The sequence below is a fragment of the Toxoplasma gondii genome, chromosome VIII (assembly GCF_000006565.2).
Source record: "Toxoplasma gondii ME49 chromosome VIII, whole genome shotgun sequence".
Taxonomy (NCBI): Eukaryota; Apicomplexa; class Conoidasida; order Eucoccidiorida; family Sarcocystidae; genus Toxoplasma; species Toxoplasma gondii.
This window is the reverse complement of record NC_031476.1, coordinates 284,426-307,077: the sequence shown is the minus strand read 5'-3', so window position 1 is coordinate 307,077 and position 22,652 is coordinate 284,426. Positions and strand designations below refer to the sequence as shown.

The 22,652-nt window shown below is 51.7% G+C and overlaps 3 protein-coding genes across 3 annotated transcripts; 1 reads left to right on the top strand and 2 right to left on the bottom strand.

The window, feature by feature from the left end:
• Positions 1-1,085: 1,085 nt before the first annotated feature.
• TGME49_229490 (tetratricopeptide repeat-containing protein) lies at positions 1,086-7,626 on the bottom strand (the record flags this gene model as incomplete). The annotated part of the gene is made up of 9 exons (XM_002367852.1): positions 1,086-3,092; positions 3,602-3,676; positions 3,967-4,056; positions 4,473-4,619; positions 4,886-4,955; positions 5,573-5,625; positions 6,068-6,189; positions 6,796-6,844; positions 7,444-7,626. The coding sequence occupies 9 exons, from the start codon at positions 7,624-7,626 to the stop codon at positions 1,410-1,412; spliced, it is 2,472 nt and encodes an 823-aa protein (XP_002367893.1). The 3' UTR covers positions 1,086-1,409.
• Positions 7,627-11,426: 3,800 nt separating this feature from the next.
• TGME49_229480 (calcium binding protein precursor, putative) lies at positions 11,427-15,274 on the top strand. Its single transcript, XM_002367851.2, has 5 exons — positions 11,427-12,240; positions 12,678-12,812; positions 13,192-13,252; positions 13,623-13,723; positions 14,079-15,274. Exons 1-5 carry the CDS (start codon positions 11,776-11,778, stop codon positions 14,322-14,324), a joined length of 1,008 nt encoding a protein of 335 aa, XP_002367892.1. The 5' UTR covers positions 11,427-11,775; the 3' UTR covers positions 14,325-15,274.
• Positions 15,275-16,229: 955 nt separating this feature from the next.
• On the bottom strand, positions 16,230-20,848 carry TGME49_229470 (hypothetical protein). Its single transcript, XM_002367850.1, has 7 exons — positions 20,764-20,848; positions 20,155-20,243; positions 19,651-19,868; positions 19,100-19,296; positions 18,288-18,727; positions 17,709-17,889; positions 16,230-17,352 (listed from the first exon to the last, which is right to left on the bottom strand). The coding sequence occupies exons 1-7, from the start codon at positions 20,766-20,768 to the stop codon at positions 17,253-17,255; spliced, it is 1,230 nt and encodes a 409-aa protein (XP_002367891.1). The 5' UTR covers positions 20,769-20,848; the 3' UTR covers positions 16,230-17,252.
• Positions 20,849-22,652: the final 1,804 nt, after the last annotated feature.

Genomic DNA, 22,652 nt, shown 5'->3' with positions numbered 1-22,652 from the left:
TTAATGCAAACTACATAGCTCACAAGTGCTGAATTTCAGCATCCTATGATATTAAGGTCACCTCACATCGATGTGCTAGGCGTCATACACGGAACCAGACATCCAGGCGGCCGTTAAATAACTATAACTCCAGTTACACAATCCTCGAGCGATGTAAACTAAAAGACACAAGAATAGCGAGCCTCTCTACGTTGAAGAACACTCGTTCACGCGTCTCTGTGTTGCCCAATGGGATTCAACACCCCCAGACATTCTGGTCAGGATGCAAAATGGCATTAAGGTTGCTCCGAGTCGGCCATGTTCTAGGTGTCATATATTGCTGTCCTCATTCGTATTACGAATGAGAGAAACCGCTATTCAGATGCTGGTATGATCAGGACCATAGTACTCCTGGCGACTTCAGCAGCGCCGCCGTTCTTCCCACCTCACCCGAACTGTTTGACAGCTTATACAAATATGTGCATCAGCGCAACAACTGCAGTTCTTGGATGCTTTGGATGACGGGATTTCTCTCAAAACACTCGTTTAAGGCCGGTATGATGTCAGTGAGCTCCACTTCAGCCATCCCGGTTACTTCTAGTGCTGGCTCCACTGTACCCCCGACAGCAGTAACGGCTGCAAAGCACCGAACTTCCATTGTCCACCTTCCTCTCAAAATTTGCGCATCGTTTGTGACGGATCAGGAACGCTTCTCACCTTTTCGATCGTACAAAACGAGATGACTTTGAGTACCTGTGTACTTGCAACTCTAATTTGTGTTCGAGAGTTGCACGCAAACAGGAGACAGTCGAGTGCGGTCCGCGCTGTCTGTATAGTCCAACATTCCGAGGGTAGTCGCCACTCACTTTCATGGCAGTTGTGAACAAACAGTGGATGTCTTTCGAGTGGGACGCGGCGCTTTCACTGGGAAATTTACGGTGTCGTTTTTTGACACTGACACTTGACGTGTAAGCAAAACATGCTTGCGGCAATTCATGCGCAAATTGGCTCGCAAAAACGGCTTGTCTTTCCGAGGGAGGCAAACAACGCGAGGTTCGAAGTTTTGACAAACCCGTACGGTTTACACGACACACAGGTTCACTTTTAAAGAGTTGTGCATGCATTCAGCTTTTTCGAACCACCGTGTTACAGGCGTATCTGGCTCGGATTGAGGGCAGACCCCAGATGCGAGCCCAGAGTGTTCAGCTGGGATCCCTGAGGCCGTTTGCCTCAGCCTCCGTTCTTATGCATCCGGTGCTTCACCCGGCATCCATTCAGTGACATGATTTCTTCGCGACTTTCTCCACAAACTACACCGCGCATGTGACTCTTCCCTTCTCCCCTCATTTTTATTCCTCCAATATTCGTCTGTACCCTGAATCCCGCTTCCCCAGCCGCGCAGTTTGCACGCGCAACGTCAACCCTAAACGCTAATTGCACCACTGCTGCAACACGGCATCGAACGTGGGATCCGAGTGCAGCTTCCCCGTTTTCCGTTGTGGAAACGACCCGATATCTCGCTGAGGTCCGGCGACTTCTTCGATGTATTCCGCCGTGAGTTTTCGGCGCCGCGGTGCGGGGCCGACACCCGAAATGCCTTCGCCTTTCCACAGTTCGTTCTTTCTCATTCCAGAAGGTCCCCCGCCTTCTTTGTCACCGTCGTCACTCGACTCCTCTTCCACACCTGGCCATTTGTTGCGTCCGGACACACTTGCAGCTCGCGACTGACGCCCTCCTGTACCAGCCCGTCTGGACACAGGCACCGAATGCCGCCTTTCCAAAACGCCCGTCCGTTCTTCCGCAATGCCCTCTTCACCGTCCTCATCGAGGAAAATCAAAAGCAGCGCGATGCCGACGCAGACTGCAGCCGCGAGTCCAGCCAAAATCACCCCGCCGTCCGAGAGGAAACTGCCAACGCTTTGAAGCGTCGCAGTGGCGAGCGCGGGCAGCGCCGCCAGCTTGTGGCCAGTGCACCCATCGGGTGTACATACACCTGGCTCGGGCTGCGCCGGCAGTCGCGCGTCGCGGCCGCCAGACCCGAGGAGCAGACCTACGAGGAGGCCGATGCATGCGCTGAAGACGGCTGATACGGCAACGATGAGAGCAACACCGTAAGGCGACACGACGCTGGAGTCGCCGTCCGCAAAAGCCCTGCTCCGATGCCGTCTTCGATCGAAAGACCCATCGATGTCTGAGCAGTCGTCACGTCGCAGCGAGAAGGCTTCGCCCGCTGACGACACGGTGTACGTGGACGCGAATGACGCCCGACGATGCTTCCCGCCGCCTGGCTTCTGCTCGTCTTCGCTGGCCGATCCGTCGTCGGGGCACTCCCGCTCGAGAGCCGCCTTCAACTCTTGTTGCTTCTGCCGCAAGAGCAACAGTAGTTTCTGGTGCAACTCGCGTCCCTGCTCCAGCGCCGTTTCCCGCCGCTCCTCCAGAGACTTCTCGTGCAGAGGCATGACCACGGCTTCATTGTAGCTTCGCTTTCGGCCTCGCGGAGCCCCGCCCTCTCCCCAATTCTGCACGTTGTCCCTGCTGTCTCCTTCCTTTCCTCTCGCAGCGCAGTTGTCTCTCTCTCCCGACGACGAACTCGCCGCCGGTCTGTCTTCGTCATCAGACACTTCCTCCACCTTGCGGACAGTTCGATGCGTAGAAGACGACGGGGTTCGAGAACGCGTGTGTCGGCCCTCTTCGTGCTTCACGGACTCAGTCGCCTCCCTGTGCGCATGCGTCTCTGCCCTTGTCTCTGGACTGGAATATCCAGAACTTAGAACCGCTTCTGCGGCTGTCGAGGAAACCGGATCTTCGCTGCGCGTTTCTTCCCACTTCCGTGGAACCCGTTGATCAAATGTCTCCTCGCGGAGATTCCTCTCGTGAGTTGCCTCTCGCGATACCCTGTCCCCCTCCTTTTCGGGAGCTTGGCGTTCACAGCCGCCACACGCTTTCGCCGGTATGGACTCCATAGACTCGGGTCTGCAACAAGCGTCAGATGCTTCCTTCCCGGAGATGGTCTCAGCAGGGCTCGCCACGGAATCCCCCACTGTCTCTTCAGATCCGTCGCTCTTCAGCATCGCCTTGTAGGTCATCGCCGACCTACGGTGATAGCGGTGAATCTGAACGTGGAATGTGAGGTAAAGAAAGAGGCACAGTTCGAAAGCAATAAGCGATGCATGTGTTAACATTAAAACCAAAATCAACGAGATACGGCTTCTGCGTTCTTAGACAAGAAAAGACACCTCAAAGCGGAGAGGAACTCGCATCTCCACACACATGCACATATATATAGACAGACATACCACACAAATACATACACACAGTGGCGCATGCATGCGAATACCTCTCCATACAGTTGTGGACGCTTGCCGACCGGTATCTTTGGCTTTTAAAACGCACGTACACGAACGTCCTTCTCTTCACGTGGAAACATGCACATGTGCATCTTTATTTGAAATTAAATATGTATGTGTACAGGTCTTGATCTCTTAATAGTGTCCTCTCTCGGGGCTGGAAGTGACGTTCTGGGACAACGAGTGCCGGATCCAGAACTATTTACCATGTTGCGTTTTTCGACAGCGTGAGCATCTGGGAGGCAAAACACGACAACGGTCTCTGGAAAACCTACTTTTTCTCGAAGAAGTTGCAGCGCATCTCGAATTTCCTTGCTGTTGGGTTCCTGAGTGAGAGCCTCCATGAGGTCCTGACACCACGCAGAAGCAGGTCAACGCGGATGCTGTTGCATTAACACACACAGGCGTATCTGCATGCTGCCAAAAAAAGGTGTAACTCAGCCGATGCCCTACTCACTACATTACCCCGCAGATATGCATGCATGCCTTCCTCTAAACCCTACACCGTGAATACATATTTATATGCACGAGCATGCACACATCTGCATGCACGTGCTGGCTCCTCTGGATCTTGTCTTGCGGATTCGTGACACCCCGGGAGCTGCCAGGACGTCTTTCTCGAGACACACGGGATACGCACCTCTTTAGCTTTTACGAAGTTGTCCTGCTGAAGATGCGCGAGACCTCGGCGGTAGTACGCCTTGGTATTCTTGGGGTCCATCTCCAGAGCCTGCGCGCCGCACACAAAGCGAGCATAGACACTTTCGGGCACAGGAAAGAGACAGTCGTTCAAAAGACAAGAGACCACGTACACCCCGGTCTGCATACAGACGAAACTCCACGCTCGGTCGTGCGCAGAGCGCGTCGGCATCTCCTCTCCGTGTCTTCACATGGATCGTGATTGCAGAAGGGTTTGCGCAAATGTTTTCTCTATCAGCAGGGAAACGCGCTGGCATGGGTGTTTCCTTGCATGCACGGGCCTCCTGAAGTTTTTCACGTGATGCATACAAGCTGCGAATGCAGACATCTACATCCACGAAAATCCCTCCAGAAGCTCTCCAACTCGCTAAGAAAAAACTCCTAACGTGAACACAGAGAGGCGTCCGCTGACACAGTCGGCAAAGCCAGAGACGCCTTCCGACTCACTAGGCGGCACTGTATGTACACCTCTTCGTAGTCCTGCTGCTGCAGCTTGCATGCGGCGAGGTTGAGGTGACACGGCAGCTTGACAGAATCCATCCGCTTCTGCTCCTCGTCAGTGTCCGGGAACGTGTAGTCGAACTGGAGGAGAGCCTGGATGACAGAGTCCAACAGAACAGCGAGAAAAAAACGAAAATAGAGAGAAAATCAAACGTCAAATCGTCTCTACGCTACTAACCACTCACTACATCTGAATCACACATGCATCTATATGCATGCACATACGTTTTAATGCAGTCAGGTACACGTTTACGTGTACACAGGTGTGTTTTTGTGCGGATCAATCGATGGGGCAAGCTGCTCGATCGTTGCAACGGTCGACGCATGCAGATCGTAGGAGAACGCTTTGTGAGACGTACTTTGCGGTAATTGACTGCCGCGAGTCCGTAGTTCTTCTCGCGAAAGGCGGCGTTTCCTTCTTGCCGAAATCTACAAATCAGAGAGAAACGCGAGCGGCTGCACGAACGTGGGGAAAAGCTTTGTCAAGTGGACTGAGCATGCAAAATGCATAACGAACGCTCGACGAAAAGAACGCGACCGAGAGACAGAAGAGTGGGCAGGGATTCACTCAAGCAAAGTTAAAGAAAGGAACAACATGACGCACGCGGGGAGAAGCCGAGCACCTAAAAGCATCTACACTCGTGAAGGGAGTATATACGAATGCCGGAGCAAGACGACAGAAGGAAACAGAGAAAGGCACGCGTGTCGCAGTGCATGCGTTTCTCTCGAAGGAACTTGCCGTCAGCTCCAGTTCTCCTCGTTGCGGCATAAGCGAATGAACACAGAAAACGAGCAAATCTTCAGGAACCCACGTTCTTTCTTCTTCTCGCTGTCCACATGCGAACCGCAGAGAATATCTCACAAAGTGCACTGGAAGGCAGGAACGCGGAGAGACAAACAAAAAAGCAGAGACAATGCGTCTGCTCGCTATGTCCGTCGCGGCACAATCGAAGAGACAGCGAACGCGAAAGCGAGACGTGGTAATTATCTAGAAAGAGGAATCCAGAAAAAACAACAGGAAAGGCAGACCGGCAAAAGCTTCTCACCTCTCAGCGGCGTCGATCTTCTCCCCCGTTGGCTTCTCGTAGATCTGGCGCTCCTGCAAAAAACGAGATACGAGAGAAGACGCGTTCCCCGTAAAGGCAATGTTTTCTGTGGAGCACGATGGAATTCATCTCGCAGCAAAAGAGAAAATACCGAAAACAACAGCTACACGCAGAGATGCGTTCTCGCGAGATGTTCGTGTTCGTGAGTGTACCAGCAGACACACAAGCAAGTATTCTTGACAAGCTGAGGCTGAATACCCCAGTCCACGTAAAGTGCCTCAGGGGACACTGTACAGACACCACACAGGAGGGGGTGCACATGCACGCAGCCGCCTGCGCGTGATTGAGTGGCTGCAGGATCTGTTTAAAAAGTTAATTCGGCGACTCCATGTCTGCGTGGGTAGTGCTTTCCATACACTGTGGCCCCAATCTCGCTGAGTCTGGCACTTGTCCAATTTCACGCGCAACTTTCCACTTTGTCTGGGAGTGACCAACCTTAGAGTGGTCGTGGGAACAGCCTTGCATCATCTCGCGAGCCGCCATGGCGTCTGCTTCTTCTTTTTTCTTTTTCCGCTCTTCTTCTTCGTCTAGCCGCTTGCTCAGTCGTTCGTACTTGCCTGGGCAAAAGGCAAAAAAACGCCAATGCACAGACGCGCCTCAAGGACCCACCAAACGCCCGCTCCCATACCGTGCACCTCCTAGACAGCCGCCGTACACAGATTTCAGGTCGCTTCTCAGGATACTCAATACGTACAAACACACTGGTGTGAACGGAGGTACTTGCAGTCCGCTGTACGTCGACACCGACATAGTATATATATATATATATATATTATACATATTTGTATGGATGCGTGTCTCATGTCAGAGCAGATGCCTGTGCGCTTTCTGTCTCTTTTCTGTCTGCTCCATTTGTGTGCCGTTTTTGCGAAGGCTCTTCTTGTTGGGAGACGCATGCGAATCTCGACTGCTGCGAAACGCACCCCGGCTCTTTCTGACCGCCTGTCGATCTCACTGCCTCCGCGCACAGTCAGTCATCTAAACACGAGGCAGAAGCAAAAACGAAAATTTACAGAGTGGAAGCGCGTGAATGGCGCGACGTTGTGTGCAAGCGCAGAAACGCACGTCGTCGGAGATTCGACGAGACAGCGATAAGCCAGGAGACAACAGGTAGGACGAACACCATGTGAGCAGCCAGCTTCATGTAGCAAGCGACGCCTCACCATAGTCAGTGTTGCTCATAACTTGCAGAGGGGAAGATTTCTTCGCGGCCTGTGGAAAGGCAGTCGATGGAAAACGAACCAGAGAGCGGACAACGAACGAATCAAATGCGGAGTCGACGGAGCGTGACGCGTCCTCGTGAATGAGAGACACCGCGCTGGAAAGAACTAGACAGAGTGACCTCAACAAAACAGCACACACACACCGTCTCTCCAGAGGCTAAAACGCACGCAGCGGTCTTCTCGCAGCTCTTCTGCGATACCCAGGTGTCGCTACACCCCAAAATGGGCCTGCGTTTGCGGCCGCTTGGAAAGACAGACTGCGTACAGCAAAACTGGGTGACGGAGTCAGGGCAACAAAGAGGGGAGAAAAGACGCTGGAGTGACGGCGAGACTAGCTGAGAAGTCGCAGAGTCTGTAGGAGCAACCCGAGAGTGAGAAATGCGGTTTTTACGAAGCCTCCAGTCTCCGCGTGAAGAGGAACGAAAAGAGCCGGGGACAGAAAGCAGACTGCAACGCGACGGGGAGAAAGGAAGAAGAGAGAGGGAAGAGAGAACGCGGCAGACGCGGTGGGAGAGAGGAAGCGAAAGAGCAAGAGAAGCGAGAGAAAGATGAGAAGCGTGAGAAGTGACGGTCTCTCACAGCACTCACATCAGGTTCGTCGTTCTGCAAACCGACGGCAGAGTCTGCGGTGAGTCCTCCATTGTCTCGAGTTCCGTTGACTTCCTCTTGAAGTTTTTTCTTTTCTCTCTCGTCGTCAAGAAAACGTTCTGCAAAATGGAGAGCCTTCTCGGAACTCCTAGTCGCTCCCTTCGCCTTCGAGACGCCGCCCATGGTGTCAGTCTCGCCGGTGGCGGAGGAGACGAGCTTGTGTACGCGAAACAGCTCCACAGTTCTCGCTGGAAGAGTCGCAGTGATGGAAGGTCTTGATCCAGAACTTGTCCTCTCTGTTCTCTTCAAGCTGGAGGCAGCGTCGAGAAAGGCGGACTCTCTGACGAGAAAGAAAAGGCAGAGCGACAGGAGGCTTCGAGAGGTGTCAGGCGAACGCAGAGACTGAGTCTCACCCTTTCCGGACAGACGAAGAACGCTCTGTTGATTCGAGCAAGAGGCATGCCGCGCGACTGTCGTCGGACACAGCGCGCAACAGGGACGTTTTCACACGTACAAACAAGTCGCCTGAGAGGGTGAGAGAGAGAGGGCAGGTGCGCTTCCTCGATTGGATTCGCAGAAACAGGGAAACGCGCATGCATCGACGAGTGTCTCCTCTGGCGACGAGTGACGAAGCGTTCGCCTCCTGAGTGCCTACTTCATTCCACCTTGACTGGATTCTCTACCAGATCCAAAGACGCGGCTGTGACAGAAACTTCACTTTTCCGCCAGCGCGACCTTTCTCGCGGTGAGGAAAAGGATTTGACGTATGCTTTCTCTGGATGGCCTTCGAGAGGCGCCAGTCCCTTGAAACGCGCCGCAAACTGGCAAAAGAAACAGCACTATGTCGCTTGCGGACGCGCGGCGCCTATGAAAAGCAAGAGGAGCCCAGAACGTCTACCTGGACAGTCGGAGGATTGTCGATGTGAAGAGGACATCGTCAAACGCGTGAAGAAATGTTTTGCGAGTCCAGCCACGCACGAGCACGTCGACTGAGAGGCGGCCGGCGGCGAGTCGTTCGAAGGAGGGTCACGACGATCGGAACGACACAACATGCAGCAAAGCTCGAGAAACGGAAACGCACGTCGGTCTGCTGCGACGAGAGAAAAGCAGCGTGAGGATGTGCACCGAAGAAATCCAGAAAACGAGAGAGCGCAGAGTTTGGTGTTCGGGACGCAGCCTGAGGCAGTCCAAAAATGTTCAACTTCTCGGCGAGAAGGCGACTTGTCGTTTCAGGCGACACCCGGCGCAGAAAACGGTCTAGCGACCGATCCCGAATCTGACAGAAACGTTTACGGAAGAAGACACTTTTCTATTGCGGAAAACTGGTGGAAAGCGCCGCACGCGAGCTGCTGGCGGGTGCATGCTGCTCGGCCGATTTGACAGCGAAAATTCGCGTTTCTCACGCACAGCCACTGCTGTTCCCCCGTGAAAAGAAGGGTGGTCCGCGAAAACACGAGAAAAGTGCACATGGAAACAGAACTTCTAGAAATTCCTGGACGGGAAGAGACGCGGTACACAGGAAATCGCCACACACAGAAGTCGCGTGTCCAAGCAATACACTCGAAGAAGTGGATTTCTGCGTGGGCTGTTAAGTCCCAACGCAATGCTGTCGCCTGTTCAGCAGAGTGACTTCCCGCCTGTTTTGCCCTGCACAGACGAAAGTCTTTAATCCAGTGCGTCAGAAACAGAGCCCAATCTGGTCTGCACACAGCTGTGCCGTCAGCGTTGTTACCGTGTCTACCTTATTTGTGTGCAAGCTGTACAACTACCATTTTCATTGCTGGCGTTGCCTTCCTCATGGAAGTCTGAACGGATGTTTATAGGTTTAGTTTTTGGTGTCAGCCTGGCACCTGGTTGGGAGGTTTGTTCCACTGAAGCAACCAGTCTAAAATCGTAATGTTTCTGCTGTAGAACGCACGTAGGGTTTCGACATTTGTCTACAGGTTTCGTTCACACCTCATCCGTCTATTCGTTTCTGACAAAGGGTCTTTTCGCAGATACGCTCGTAGTGTGCGGGTCGACTAGGGGGCTGGAAAAAGCTCTTTCCTCGTAGACAAGCGTTTCTGTCACGAACAGAGGTTCCTCATTCTGCGACAGAAACGCAGCGTTACAGTTTTGATGGATGACCAAAGAACCCGCTTCTTGTTTTTTCTCTGAGTGGTTCCCGCGAGCTGCATGTGTAGCATTTTGTAGATCAAAATCTGTGAAAGCTCCAAAACACCTACCCGGTCAATTTGTGCCTCTGCGGAAAGCAACGCTGTGAATCTTCCAGTGCGTCATCCTTTGTTCCAGATATTATAGTATCTTTGCAAAATATAAGACTAGTCATTCGTTTCAAAAAACGTTGAGCGAGTTTGCTTCGCCTGGGTATGCTGCTGCCTGATAAGCTGAGAGTATAGAAAGCGCTTTATCAACTTCAAGAGCGTCGACACACTGCTGATTCAAATCTCAATTTGTGCGGTTGTCAAACGTTTTTTTCCCTCTGCTGTGGAGAGGCAGAGACTACACCTTTTTCTCCATGGATAGAGGGTTTTAAGTGAACTGGGAGATCACAAATGCACCATTTTTTACCGTTTTGGTGATACGACGACATAACCCTAACCTAAAAGCAGAAGACAGATGCGTTGCTTTTGTGGACTGAGATGTCTCATGTGGTGTACCAACCACATTCAAGAGAACTCTCCACTGGTGAGGTAGTTCTTTCTCTTGTTTGTCTGGCTCTTGGTTGGCGGTGCGTAAATGCAGGAATAGCAGTTAACCAGTGCGAGCGTCACTTTCTATCGTACCCCCCGTCGTGTTGTCTTTTTCAAGAGTTGAGAAACGTTTTTCTGCTTCGATAGCCCGAAAGAGGAAATGCCCCAATGCGATTGCCAGTTCTTGGTCACATATTTGAATTAGAATCGATGGTACGGAACGCAGATCAGGTTTCAAGGATTTGCATTGTGCGTCCGCAGAAACAAACTCCTAGGGAGGTGCAGTCGCAGTGAACTCTTTCTGTTTGCAGGCGTTCGTCTGCTGCTACGCTGCGCATCCCGTTTTCTGCAAAGAAGCACCCCAAGCACACACTTATGAAGTCTAACTGGTGCGTCCCGTTGCCTCCTGGGTATGTGCTTTAAGTTAAAAAGCTTTACATCAGTAAAGAACACCTCAGAGTCTTCCCCAAAGGTCCTGCGGTCTCTGTCAAGCACGGGTGACTCCATTTTTACTCTGCCTAGCAAATTGCCCGGACGTCTAGTCGACGTGGAGTTATGTGCAAATTGGTGTGTGAGCGGTGGGATCGTTTGCAGCACTAAGTGCGCGTTTCCGTCTGCAGGAGCATTTCCTTTCTGTCTGTGCATAGACAGCCGGAACATGTGACTTGACTACCGCAAGTGCTTGCGCCATCAGTGCGGCTGCGGGTCTCTGACAGGTAGTTTCCAGCAGATAGCCTAGAGGCTGAGCAAAGCGACGACGACTTGTTCAGCGTGTTTACACATGACTTTAGAAGTACGCAATGCTGAACATGGTGGATTTCCACGTCATGGGACATTCAGGTTCCTTCAAATCGGTGACTCCGATTTTACTGCCAGGTGCATACACCAGCGTTTCCGACCTCATCACCATTCACACACACCCCGAGTGTCTGCTGCTGTGTGTTTTTCTCGGTTTTCTCTGAGGAAGTTTCCTTTAAACGTTCCAACTTCTTTTCTCCTCAGAGGCACTAGACCGCCCCTTCTGCAACTGATATCCAAATGGCTTCTGACAAACGCCGAGAGGTACCTTTTGCGCCCCATGGCCGAGTCTCCCCAAAGTTGCTCCATCACATCAATATGTTACACGTAACGACGGGCGATTTCGATGAAAAAAGTTGCGGGGGGTAAGCGTCTGAGCTTCTTTGTCTTTTTCTCGCAAGCGCCACTTCGTCTTTTCTACGAGACGAGAAGCCACCACGCGTGGCGGCTGCTAGTCGGCTGGCGAGGCGGGTGAGCGTGGGTGTGAGACAACCTTTTCAGTTTTTTTCTCCCCCCCTCCTCTCGTCTGCCTGTTCGAACACTGCACAGCGTTCTTTCTGTCTACTTCTCCTTTCTCTCGAACTTTTTCGGTGTCTCTTCTATCCTCAACTTTTGCCTCAACAATTTAGCTGGTTCTGCAGGAAACCGGATCTCGGTTGCTGCCCTTCTCAACCACACAAAAAAGTTCGAGTTTTCCGACTCTCCAACGTGGTTGCTTCGGCGGTGTTCGTTGTCTTGCCTTTTCTCGTCCTCTTCTCCTCTTCTTCTGATCTTCTTCTCGTCGCGCTCTCGACTGTTCCCCCCAATCAATTCTACTTTCGTCGCTTATCTCGAGAAAACAATGGCGGCCTTCGCAGACAGACCGACCTGCCGGGTGTCTCTGGGTGCGGTCTTCCTTGCGCGGGAGCTGCACCGACTCCGAAAGTCTCTGCCCCTTTGCGTGTTTTCTCTCTTCCTTTTTTCGTTTGCTTTCTCTGCACTCTCTGGCGCGCCTTCGCAGTTCGCGGAGGCGGCGATGCCCAAGTTGTCAGGAGAAAAGCTCGCGGAACTCATGCAGATGGACGTGAAGGACATCAAGGAACGCATGCTGGCGCTCTTCGACCTCATCGACACGAACCAAGACAACACAATCGACACCGAGGAAGCGAAAGAATGGAGTGCAAAGTTGAAGAACGCGATGCACCAGCACCAGGTCCGCATGGAGTTCCAGGCGATCGACAAAGACAACGACGGCAAAGTTTCTCTCTCTGAACTTGAGGCCACGTACGTGGACAGCCTAGACCAGAAGCAACTCGAGCAACACAAGGTACACGCGAATGTTTCGTTTGAAAAAAAAGACAAGTTCCGCAGACAGAGTAAACGCGAAAACGTGCAAACAAATGTTGGGAGGACGCGCTTCTGCTGTGTGAAGAAAACCTGACACGCACACACATAGGGGCGTTGGGGTGGGTGGGGGGGGGATGCGGGAGGCAGTCGCGAGCAACGAGAGAAAAACAACTTCTTTGGATTGGAGGAAGAGGCAGAGGAAGGATAACCAAGACAGAGGGTTCAACGCACTGCCCAGATACGTACAGCTGTCTAGGGGTTGCTTCAGGTCTACGCATGCATTCATGGCGGGTGTCCTGAACATGTCTGTGTTTTATCCGTGTGTGTTTGTCGCGACACGAGCAACCTGTTCTGAAAAGGTGGAGGGGTTTGTAGAGGGTCTGGAATGAGCTAAGAGTTCTTTGTCTCTCCTTGCAGAAAGAAGTCGAGCAACGCTTCAAGACTGTCGACAAGGACAACGACGGACTGCTGGATTTATCTGAGATCCGAATCCTCATGGATCCTGGGAAAGACGAAGGTCTCATGAAGATCGAAATCGAGGAAATTCTGAACGTACGAGCTGGCACTCATCTGCACAAGACTCTTGCAACGGACAATTCGACTGTCTCTCCGCACAGGAACCTTGCACACTCGAAGACACCACAATACGTATACACAAATATAGGAATATGTATTCACCGGCGTGCTTTTCTCGGCTCTCCCCAAAGACTTCTTGCATGTGTATTCATATGCATGTGTGCATACACTTGTACATATGCTTGGGGAAGTAAGTTGATGCTTGCATGCATGCCCTGCACTTTTTCCGTTTTTGTTATCGATGTGTGTGTGTGTGTGTGTGGGAAGTTCCGCGGAGCTCTCTGGACTCGTGCGGCTTGGTTTTTTCGCATCGCTGCTATTTTCTCATTCGGGCGAGTTTCTCGGTCTCTTGCAGGCTCAAGACAAGAACGGCGACAGAAAGATCACCGTCACCGAGTTCATCGAGACGGAGGGAAGTAAGTGCGGTTTCTGTGGATTATTTGTTGAAATAAATTCCATTCCTGTCGGTGATTTGCTTTCATGGGGTGTGGTTACGTCGTCACCATGTCGACGAAAAGACTAAGAGGGAAGCGGACAACGCCGACTCTTTGAGAGCGGTCTGTTTCCAGAAGATGTATACGTCAGCGACTTTATCCGTGTGTATAGAATCATATGTGAACTTGCGTGTGTTCAGAGACTTACATAGAGTTGTTTTCTGCGTCTTCTTTTAAAGAGACTCAGGCTGTGCGGCAACTGTGCCGGCGGGGAGGCTTCTGTCTCGGGGGGGCTCTGTAGACGAGAAGTTCTCCCGTCAGCTATCCGTCGCTTTTCGCTTTGTTTCTTCAGCCGGGAGCTTGAACGACGTGGAAAAGACCGAACTGGAAAAAGAGTTCAAGAGCTACGATTTGAATGCCGACGGCGCCATTGATGTGGAGGAACTGCAGCAGGTACACGGACCACTGGTAGCTCTTCTCTTCGAATAAATAACGTATTCAGACACGTATATAGACTATGTGTAGACAGTTGACGTCAAATTACAAAGCGATGGGTATCGGCGAGGTTGGAGACTTGAAGAGCACCCTGCCCGTCTCTGGCGTGAATTTTTGCTTTGACTCAGATCTGTGCATGCGCGCGTCAGTGCGCACTCGCTTTTCCCAGTGCATTTTTTGCTTGGTTTTCTGCATTTTAAGCCGCATAAGATTTCGAGAGGTGTGGCCGCGGTGGCACTGTCCGTTCTCGTTTTTCGGGAGTCGCGTTTCACGTCTCGCCGCGTCCCCGCGAGTTCGTATGCGTGGTTTGCAGATCATCAAGGATCCGCATTCGCACGAGATTCGCATGTTGCTCGAGGAGTTCACGAAGGACCTGAAGGACGGCAAAGTTGGGAGGGAGCAGTGGGAGAAGGAGTTCGAGTCTTTCGCCGTGTCGATGCTCACAGACAACGGCGAGGTGCTGCGATTCCCCGAAGACTACTCGGGCATTGAGTTCCCCTTCAAGACGGCTGTGCCGCAAGTCGACTTGGACGACGAAGACAAACACGATGAACTGTAGACATGAAGAGCTAGTTGTTGAGAACACGTACAGAGCTTCTGCGGACAGGAGAACGCAGGACACATTCAAACGAAATCTCTCAAGTGACACACGCTGAAAATACAGTCGGTGCCTCGCTGAGGACAAGCGTCAATTCAGAGTGGCAGTTTCGAACACACGCACTCGCCTGTATAGACAGAGCCGCCGGGCGTATGTACACCCGTGACGGGACGCGCGCCGCGAATGCCAGACGGAAGCAGGGAGTGCTGTGTAGCAGCAAATCAAATAGCCGAGAAAGTGCCGGCTAAGCGCGGCAAGTGTGACTGCTGGCAGGTGGGGAAGCCAAGCTGCCTTTCGTGAGGGACAGGAAAACCGGAGATCCGCGCAAAACAACGAGTGGTTTTTCACAACACGCGAATAGGCACCGAAGCAGCTCTCCGCCTGAGACCGTTTCTCAGCCGCCACACTTCATTTCTCGGATTGCAGAGACGTGCTTTATATGTGGATGTGGGCGAGCTAATGCCCTTTTTTGTGTTTGGCGAAAACCGCCTTTGTTCGCGGCGTTGCCTGAGGAGCGCTCATGTGTGCACGCAGAGGGCCAGGTACCGACCTCCGTAGCCACGAGACTCTGGACGTACTTTGGGGGACGCAATGTCGCAAGTCGACGCGGGGGTCTCGTTTTTCCCTGGCGAAACGTGACGCGGTCGTGGAAAGGGAAACAGTTGAACAGACAGTCAGTGCGTGGAGAAACCAGTTTGTCGCTGTACGCAGTTTACAGTTGCTGTACGCAAGTCTTTATCCCGAGTGGGGTGCACGGAGCTGTCGGCTGTAGCAATCTTTTGACAGGTGTGACGGGGGAAGCAGGAGCGAATCTTCGCCGAATTTTCTAACGGGTTTAGATTCACCCTAGAAAACAGTTTAGGTGAACAGAAATCGAGCTTCCCTTTCGACCCCTAAATCCTGCAAGAGCCACTTCACATTCACCACCTTGGCATTGCCAGTCCCTTTGGCTTTCTGCGTTGAAGACTCTTTGTTACACACTAGGAGGTGGGATTCCTGGGTCACTGACACGCTGGATGACAGTTATCAGGAAGTCCCGAGCGTGATTGCCTTTGGAATATATATCTAGATGCTTGTCAGGCTCTGTGTACCTATTTAGCTCTGTAGCTCGTCCCGTTTCTGCAGGTGGCACTATATACAGGCGTACGTCGCTATATGCACACGTGTATAGAGATACGTTTACGAATTTGTGAAGCAGCTTCGCGGCGTTGTAGGCACGTATTTCCTGCACGGTTTTCTGAAGGTTTCGGTGGTCTGCCGTCTGTTGAATGTCTTTCTGCGAATGGCAAAAGGGCACTGCGAGTTTGTAGACGGCGCATCGTACACAGTGAAACGAGGGAAACACAGATGTCTTGATTTCTTCGATTCCCAAGGAACAGCGACGAGTGTGCAGCGACAGCAGTCGTTTTGCAGGTCGTCCCCACTTTACCTCTGTATACAGCTACGTTTGTGTTTAGGTGCGATTGCATCCAGTTGGACGGTTCAGTGGGAGCCCATAGGCTAGAAGGGTACCACTCCGTTCACACCGTTTCCACAGCAGGGTTTCTCACTGCATGCGTAAGAAGGAGGAAGTTCAGGGAGAAGAGGCGCCCACAACGGTGAGCGCCACGTTACCTCTTCTTTTACCGACACCGAAATCCCCTTTCTTCGCATATACAGGTGAATCTACAGTCTGAGAGAAGAAACCGTTCCGTGCTCTCGCTGCGAAAACACGAAAGCGCATACGAACAAACAGCACTGGAGACCCGAGCTTCTTTGTCTCTTTCTGTGAGTGTTCCCCACTGCTGTGTCTCTCTTTTGTTCCGCACTGCCGCTACTTTCGACAATTTTTAGGCAACAGACTCTCGAACGCTGCTCTCCATCTCGTGACGTCTGGACACGCATTCGGAAACACAGTCTTGTTCTTCAACACAAGAAACTCCCAAAGACAGGGCGAGACCCTCTCTGCCTCATCGCTTCTCCCTTTCCCCAGCCCTCTCGCTCTGCCGACTTCTCCCTCCTCACATTGCTGTTCTCCATCCTTTTCTGGGGAGACGCGAACCGTTCAAGAAGACTTGAAGTCGGTTTCCGAAGAGATAACATTCTTGCATGCGCTAGTTGCCCACAGGGAATTCGCAGACGAAAGCGAACTATTTCGAAAGAGGAGAAGAGAGTCCAAAACAGCCGACCAGGCGAGGCTCGACACACAACAGAAAGCCGTAGGGAAGGCGAAAGAACCTACGCTTTTTCTGTTCTCTATGCAGTTTCTCTTCATTGCACGCACACGCTCTTGAAAACAATCAACACAGCAAAAAAAATCCTTACGAGTTAAAACCAAAGGCCCTACTTCTCACACTTGAGAAGACGAAGTTCGCAGCACCATTTGAAAATCCTATGTACGTACGCATGTACATGTATACATATGAATACGAGAATACGTGCAATTTCATAGGATATTTGCAGGTTATAAGTACATCTGGGATTTCCTTGGCTCTTCCGTAACGTGGCGGCACGTTGACTTCAAGCATACAACTACATCGAAGGCGAGAAAAAACTGAGAATTTTTCCTTTCTCTGAAGAGGAGAAAACATGACACTCCCATGCAAGCAGCGGGTGCATGCACATCTAAAATATCCATAAACCGCTTTATCTCCATATGAACGTGCATGCATATCCTATATAAATAGAGCGACAGTCGGACGTATGCATGCATCCGTTTCTTTCACGTGACTCATTCTCTCTTCAAGTGGGAGCTCGTGCTTGTAGTCGCAAGGTCGGTTCACTGCAGACGCGTCCATCGTTTTTCTTCCTGCGTTTCCTTTTCTTCTGTCTGTTTGCGAGTGACACTGGTCGGAGGCACGCATGAAAAACTGCTTGCATGCATTCTTCGTTTTGTGATTTGTTCTTGTCTCAGGTGCTGACGGGCGCCGCTGCAGGTTTCGACATGCGTACAGTCCACTCTGTGCGTTCTCCCGTTCGAGGCCCGGAGCCGCCGCGGCGTCCTCTTGGTCTGCGATGCATAAGAACACACGGAAGCCGTGACCAATGGCTTCAACGCATTAAAAGACTTATCTTGGTCGAAGACAGACACCCGCAACAAATACCAAACCCGGGAAATCAGGCGTGACGTGTACGCGATACGCAACTTCTGAAGTGTCAGCCACTGCGCAAACGCAGGACGTACACAAATCTATTTATATATATTATATATATATCTTTTTGCATGCAGATGGAAGTGAACACAAATGCACGCACATTTACGTGTATATACATATATATATATACATATATATACATATATATATATATATATATGCACACACGCCTCTCTTTAGATGTGCAGTCTGGAAGAGGTAGGGCTATTACCTGTTAGAGATCTGGGAAAATTCGCGGCTTTTTTCATGGTCGTGACTTCGTTCACTTTCTCCGGTCGACGTCAGCGCTGGCCCTTGTTGCTCGCCCTTGACCACGTAAGCTGTAGTGACACCTGGGGCGCGGCCTCTTCTCCTGCGTCCACGCCCTTGTCCTCGCGCGTTCGAGGTTCCCCCTGGAAAACGCAGTACAATGGGGATTTCCAGAAAAGACCTATGACGCATAAGCTGACAGTGGCGTCGCTCCTGTGATCTTAAGAAGCACTTCTCTCCAACAAATGTATCAACACATGTCAGTCGGAATCCAGGCACACAAAACTACACACATCTCCATACACAACCCAACGCGCAGATGCACCCCTTCGCATGCATGTTTATACATGTGTAGTCAGCTCTCCATTTACGGAATCGTAGATTAAGAGCTCCAAGTGTAGGTAGGCACTTTGAGCTGCAGGATTCTTTTTCGTGTTCTGCAGAAGCACCTATCTCCTCTTAACTCGATGGTTCACGCGCATGCAGGCACTCTTTCCCTCATCTTTTTCCACCCGTGGTCGGGTGTACGTACACCGCATACCTGGTTGCCCTGCAGGTCTCGCGTCTTTGTCTCCGTCAGCGCCCGCAGCGGAGCCCCAGGTTTTGCTTGTCGCATCGGCCTGAGTCTCGCTTTCTCGCTTCTCTGATTCGTCCCCGTTTCGTTCACCTCGCTGTCCCTGGCCTCGCGCTTCCGGGAGCTGGGTCTCCTCGCCTCCACGCACGTCGCTGCCGCCCCGAGCGTCGCGGCTCCGCCGGGGGCGCCCGCCCCGCGGCGCCGGAGCACCTCTGCGGCCGCGCGCATGCAACGCATTCGGTGCGCGTCGGAAGAAGCGCGGGCGCGATCTGTGGAAGCTGCGAAGGGGAGGGAGAGAACGATCGCCGCCTTCCTGCAGCAGAGACTCGAAGCAGTCGTGCACCCACTTGTCACGCTCGTCCTGGCCGGCTTCATCTGGCGTCCACAGCTTTCGAGGCTTTCCCAGTCTGCAGAGAGAAACGAAGAAGCACGGAGAAGGGCAGCGCCGCGTTGAGAACCGACCGACTCTTCACAGGAGCCAAGGGGCACACTGTGAATCTCGAGCTCTGGACGGGGAGTCCACACAAGACGGGAGTAGCGGAAAGGAAGAGACGGGGAAAGGGGAACGACAGAGAAAGATACAGAGCAAGAAACACACACAGTGAGAGAGGGAGACAGACAGATATAACCAGAAAAGAAAAGAGAGGGAATAAAGTAGAGGGACACCGAAAAAGTTTGAGAGAAGGGTGGAGAGATACCTAGAGGAGAGACACACAGAGTAGGGGGGAAACGCACAGGACGTCTCGTTCGGTGTAGAGAAAGAGTCTGTGATTCTGTACCTAATTTGCGTGCTGCGTGGAATGTCGTCGGAGTGGAAACTTTCATCAGAGGAGACATCTGCGAAGGCCCGCGTCGCGCCGGATCTGCCTCTCCTTTCTTCGTCGGTCTCAACCTCCTCTCCCGAAACTTCTCCGCGATCGTCGTGCAAAAAGTACGAGCTGCCGCGCGGGACGAACGACGGATCTTCTTTGATGAGCTGTACAGACACGCAAGAGATTCGCCAAAAGAACTGAACAGGCCCAACCGCATCCCCTCATCTGTCTCTACACGTAAATATATGAGCATCTGCACACATACACCCATACCTATTCATCCATGAAAACACACAAAGTCGCATATACATATATATATATATATATATCTATTTACACGTATAGGCGTTCATTAGTTTGCGCTGGTGTGTTTGCTTGCACACTTGTGTTCGCGCTTTACCTGATAGGCCCAAGTTCGGGGAAGTTGTTGATGAGTCTGACAGACACGCACGAGTGCAGCTGCTCGGACTGTTAGATACAGGTAGAAGCAGATCCCCCGTCATTTAAAGACGCCGTACCTGCCAGGTGGGTTTCGGCCGCACAGTCAAATCTTCTGCCTGTCGCTCTTGTCTCTCTCCAGTGCGTTCTTCTCCAGCCTCTCTGTCCTCCACCTCGCCCTCGGCTGTGGGGAGGTCGTCGCTTCCACCTCGGGAACACGCGCCCTTCGGAGACACTGTGGGGTTCGTCGTTGCCTCCTTGGCGCTGATTCCAACGTCGTCGTCGCTCGAGACGCTTCCTGCACATCGCAGGCATCCGCGCACGATTGAGAAGCCGTTCAGTTCCGCTCTTAACTTCGAAAGTCAACGGATTTTGGAACGAAATTCTGCACAGTCCAGAACTGGAAAGAAAAACAGAAGCTGCGAACAAGGAAAACCGAGAAAAACAGGTCCAAAAAAGGCCTTCCCTGATGAGAGAAAGAAATCAGTTTCTCTAGAGTTCTCATGATCTCTGCTACCGACATCAAAACACAAAGATATGCTGTCACATCTATACAGACATATACCCTAGCCCCTTGAACGAACCGGCAGAAGCGTCGTCGTCGTCGAAAACGTCCTTGTCCTCCTCGTCGCCCGAGGCGTCACGTCGGAGGTGCTTGGGTCGCTCTTGTTTCCTGTTCAGAAAAGTCGAGAAAGTCAACAGGAGGGAATGGCGAGAGGAATACAGAAAGATCCCCGAAACGGACGGAACGAACGCCGACAGTGCGGACACACGCACCTTGCAAACCCTACGCAGAGAGATCTACGGAAAAGGGGAGCAAGGGGAGAGACACACGTGAGGAGAAAGAAGGACTGCATGCAAAAAGTGAAAGACAACAGCCACGTGGTTCTGTGAATAATTCACGTGCAAGCTCCCTCTGAAATCCACGCAGGGAGCATGTAAACACTTCCGACACGGTGTACCTACACGCCTGCTTACAAGCATATACATATATATATATATATATATATATGGATATGTGCAAGTACATATATAAGCATATATATGCACATGGATATGTATAGCTATATGGATGTATTTGCGTGCACGAATGTGGATGCATATCTGCGTGTGTATTTATCTCTGGCCTCGCTGCCTGCCACCGAGTTTAGGTGTAACGACAGTGGGTGGAATTGTTTTCCGACAAGGCTCACCTCATTATTGAAGATCGAAGAAGAGGATGAAGTCACAGTGACACACTGGTCTTCTGCCTAAACAACCTCCTGGAGGTTCGTTGTCACCGTACAACACATAAAGATGTGGAAAGCACTCTCCCTCTTTGTGTCTGTATACGCCTAGCTTTTTCCTGAAGGTGCGTTAAGACGGTTTTTGCGCTTCCGAAGACATTCGAGTTTTCTCCTTTTCGTTTCTGACGAGACAAAGACGGCGCCAAAGAGGAGAGAAAGTGCGAAAGTGCAGCGGAAGAGGAACGCAGCGTGTCCAAGAGCGCGCGCAGGGGCTATCTTCTGCTCCAGACTTTTCCGCCTGAGTAGGGCAGTCGGGTGTCTGTACACCCCGTTAGAGTCAAACGCGTTGACGGCGACGGCGGGGAAGGAGAGGAGAACAGCGCGACGAGGGAGAGTCAGGAGAAGTGGAGACAGGAAGAAAGGACGAAGGAAAGAGGAAGACAAGGGGAAAAAAGGAGGAAGACAGGAGGAGGAACGGAAGACAAGAAGAAAACGAAGAAAGGAGGGGGAAGGGAGGAATGTAGAAGAACGCAGACACGGGCATAGAGACACTTTTGTGAAGCAGGTCGAAGTGCTTTTGAGAAGAAGCGTGAAAAGCAGTCTCGCTTGAGACGTGAGAAGAGCGGGTGTCAACACGCTTGGCAAAACTCGGAGACCAGCGCAACGAGGCCCGGGTGGACGAGAAAAAATCGCCTTTTCTGCGAACTAAAGCAGCAGAAAGAGGAACAAAGAAGTCTTTCCGGGAGAGGAAGGAAACGACACCTTGCAAAAGCATAAAACCTTTCTATTTCGGGAGAAGAGAGGCGGAGCCGGGCACAAGCGCCGCCCTCGCTCTTTGCTAGAACTTTTCTCCTTGCGGACGCCGTCCCCGCGAAACTGCCCAGGCGGGCTGCGGTGTACATACACCCGAGAGCTCTTCTACTTTCGAGACGAACTCTTCACTCTCCCCCTTTCTCCACGGCGGAAACCGAAAAAGAAAGAAGACTCGGGAGATTTTCGGGCAGACACCTACCGATAGAGAGAAATGCGGGGGAGGAGGGGGGGAGATAAAGGTGGGCAAAACGGCTGCTAGTGAAAGCAGTTGGAAGCAGAACGGCACTTCTCTCTCCGGACAAGAAAAGAGATGCCGCACTTGCGAACCCCGCACTAACGGGTTCACGGACCTCGTCCTCTATCCCACCCTCTCAGTCGTTTCTCTTTTGTGCATTCCCTTCTGGAGTAACGAGGTATTTGCGCATCGTGGAGTCCAATGTTCCATTTGCACCGGAGACCTCTCTTTGTCTGCATTGGATGACACGTCACGTTTTCTTCGTGCTGAGCTTTAAAAAGCGACAGAGTCACACAAGAAAATACCACGACGTTTCTTCGCTCTCTACCTTCTACACATATATACGTATGTATCCTTTTTGTAGATGTGCTTGTACATGTAAGTACACGTATTCGAATATGTATATTAATGCATGCATATGATGTAGTGAGATCAGAGATGTTCTTGACTATATGCGATGTGTGCTAAGGGTGTCCTTCGTCAACTGAAAAGCTTTCCAGAGACTTGCAGCGTGTGCGGGTGTACCTACGCACGAGGGAGAGGTTGGGAAGGATGCAGCGAATTTCTGCTTTTTCGGTACCAATTCTGGGCCGAAGGGAGATTTTTGTTTCTCCCCCTGCTTGCCAGTGTTTCGTAGAAATACCGAGCAGATTTCGAAAATAGCGATCGAGACTTCCCAAGAAGCAACAGTTTCTTGTACACCCTGTGTAGAATATAAAAATCTATTCATACTCAGTATGTGTAAAATACATAGTTGTGTATGTAGTTTTGTAGGTAGAATGCCTCACACGAGTTCCATAGATTTCTG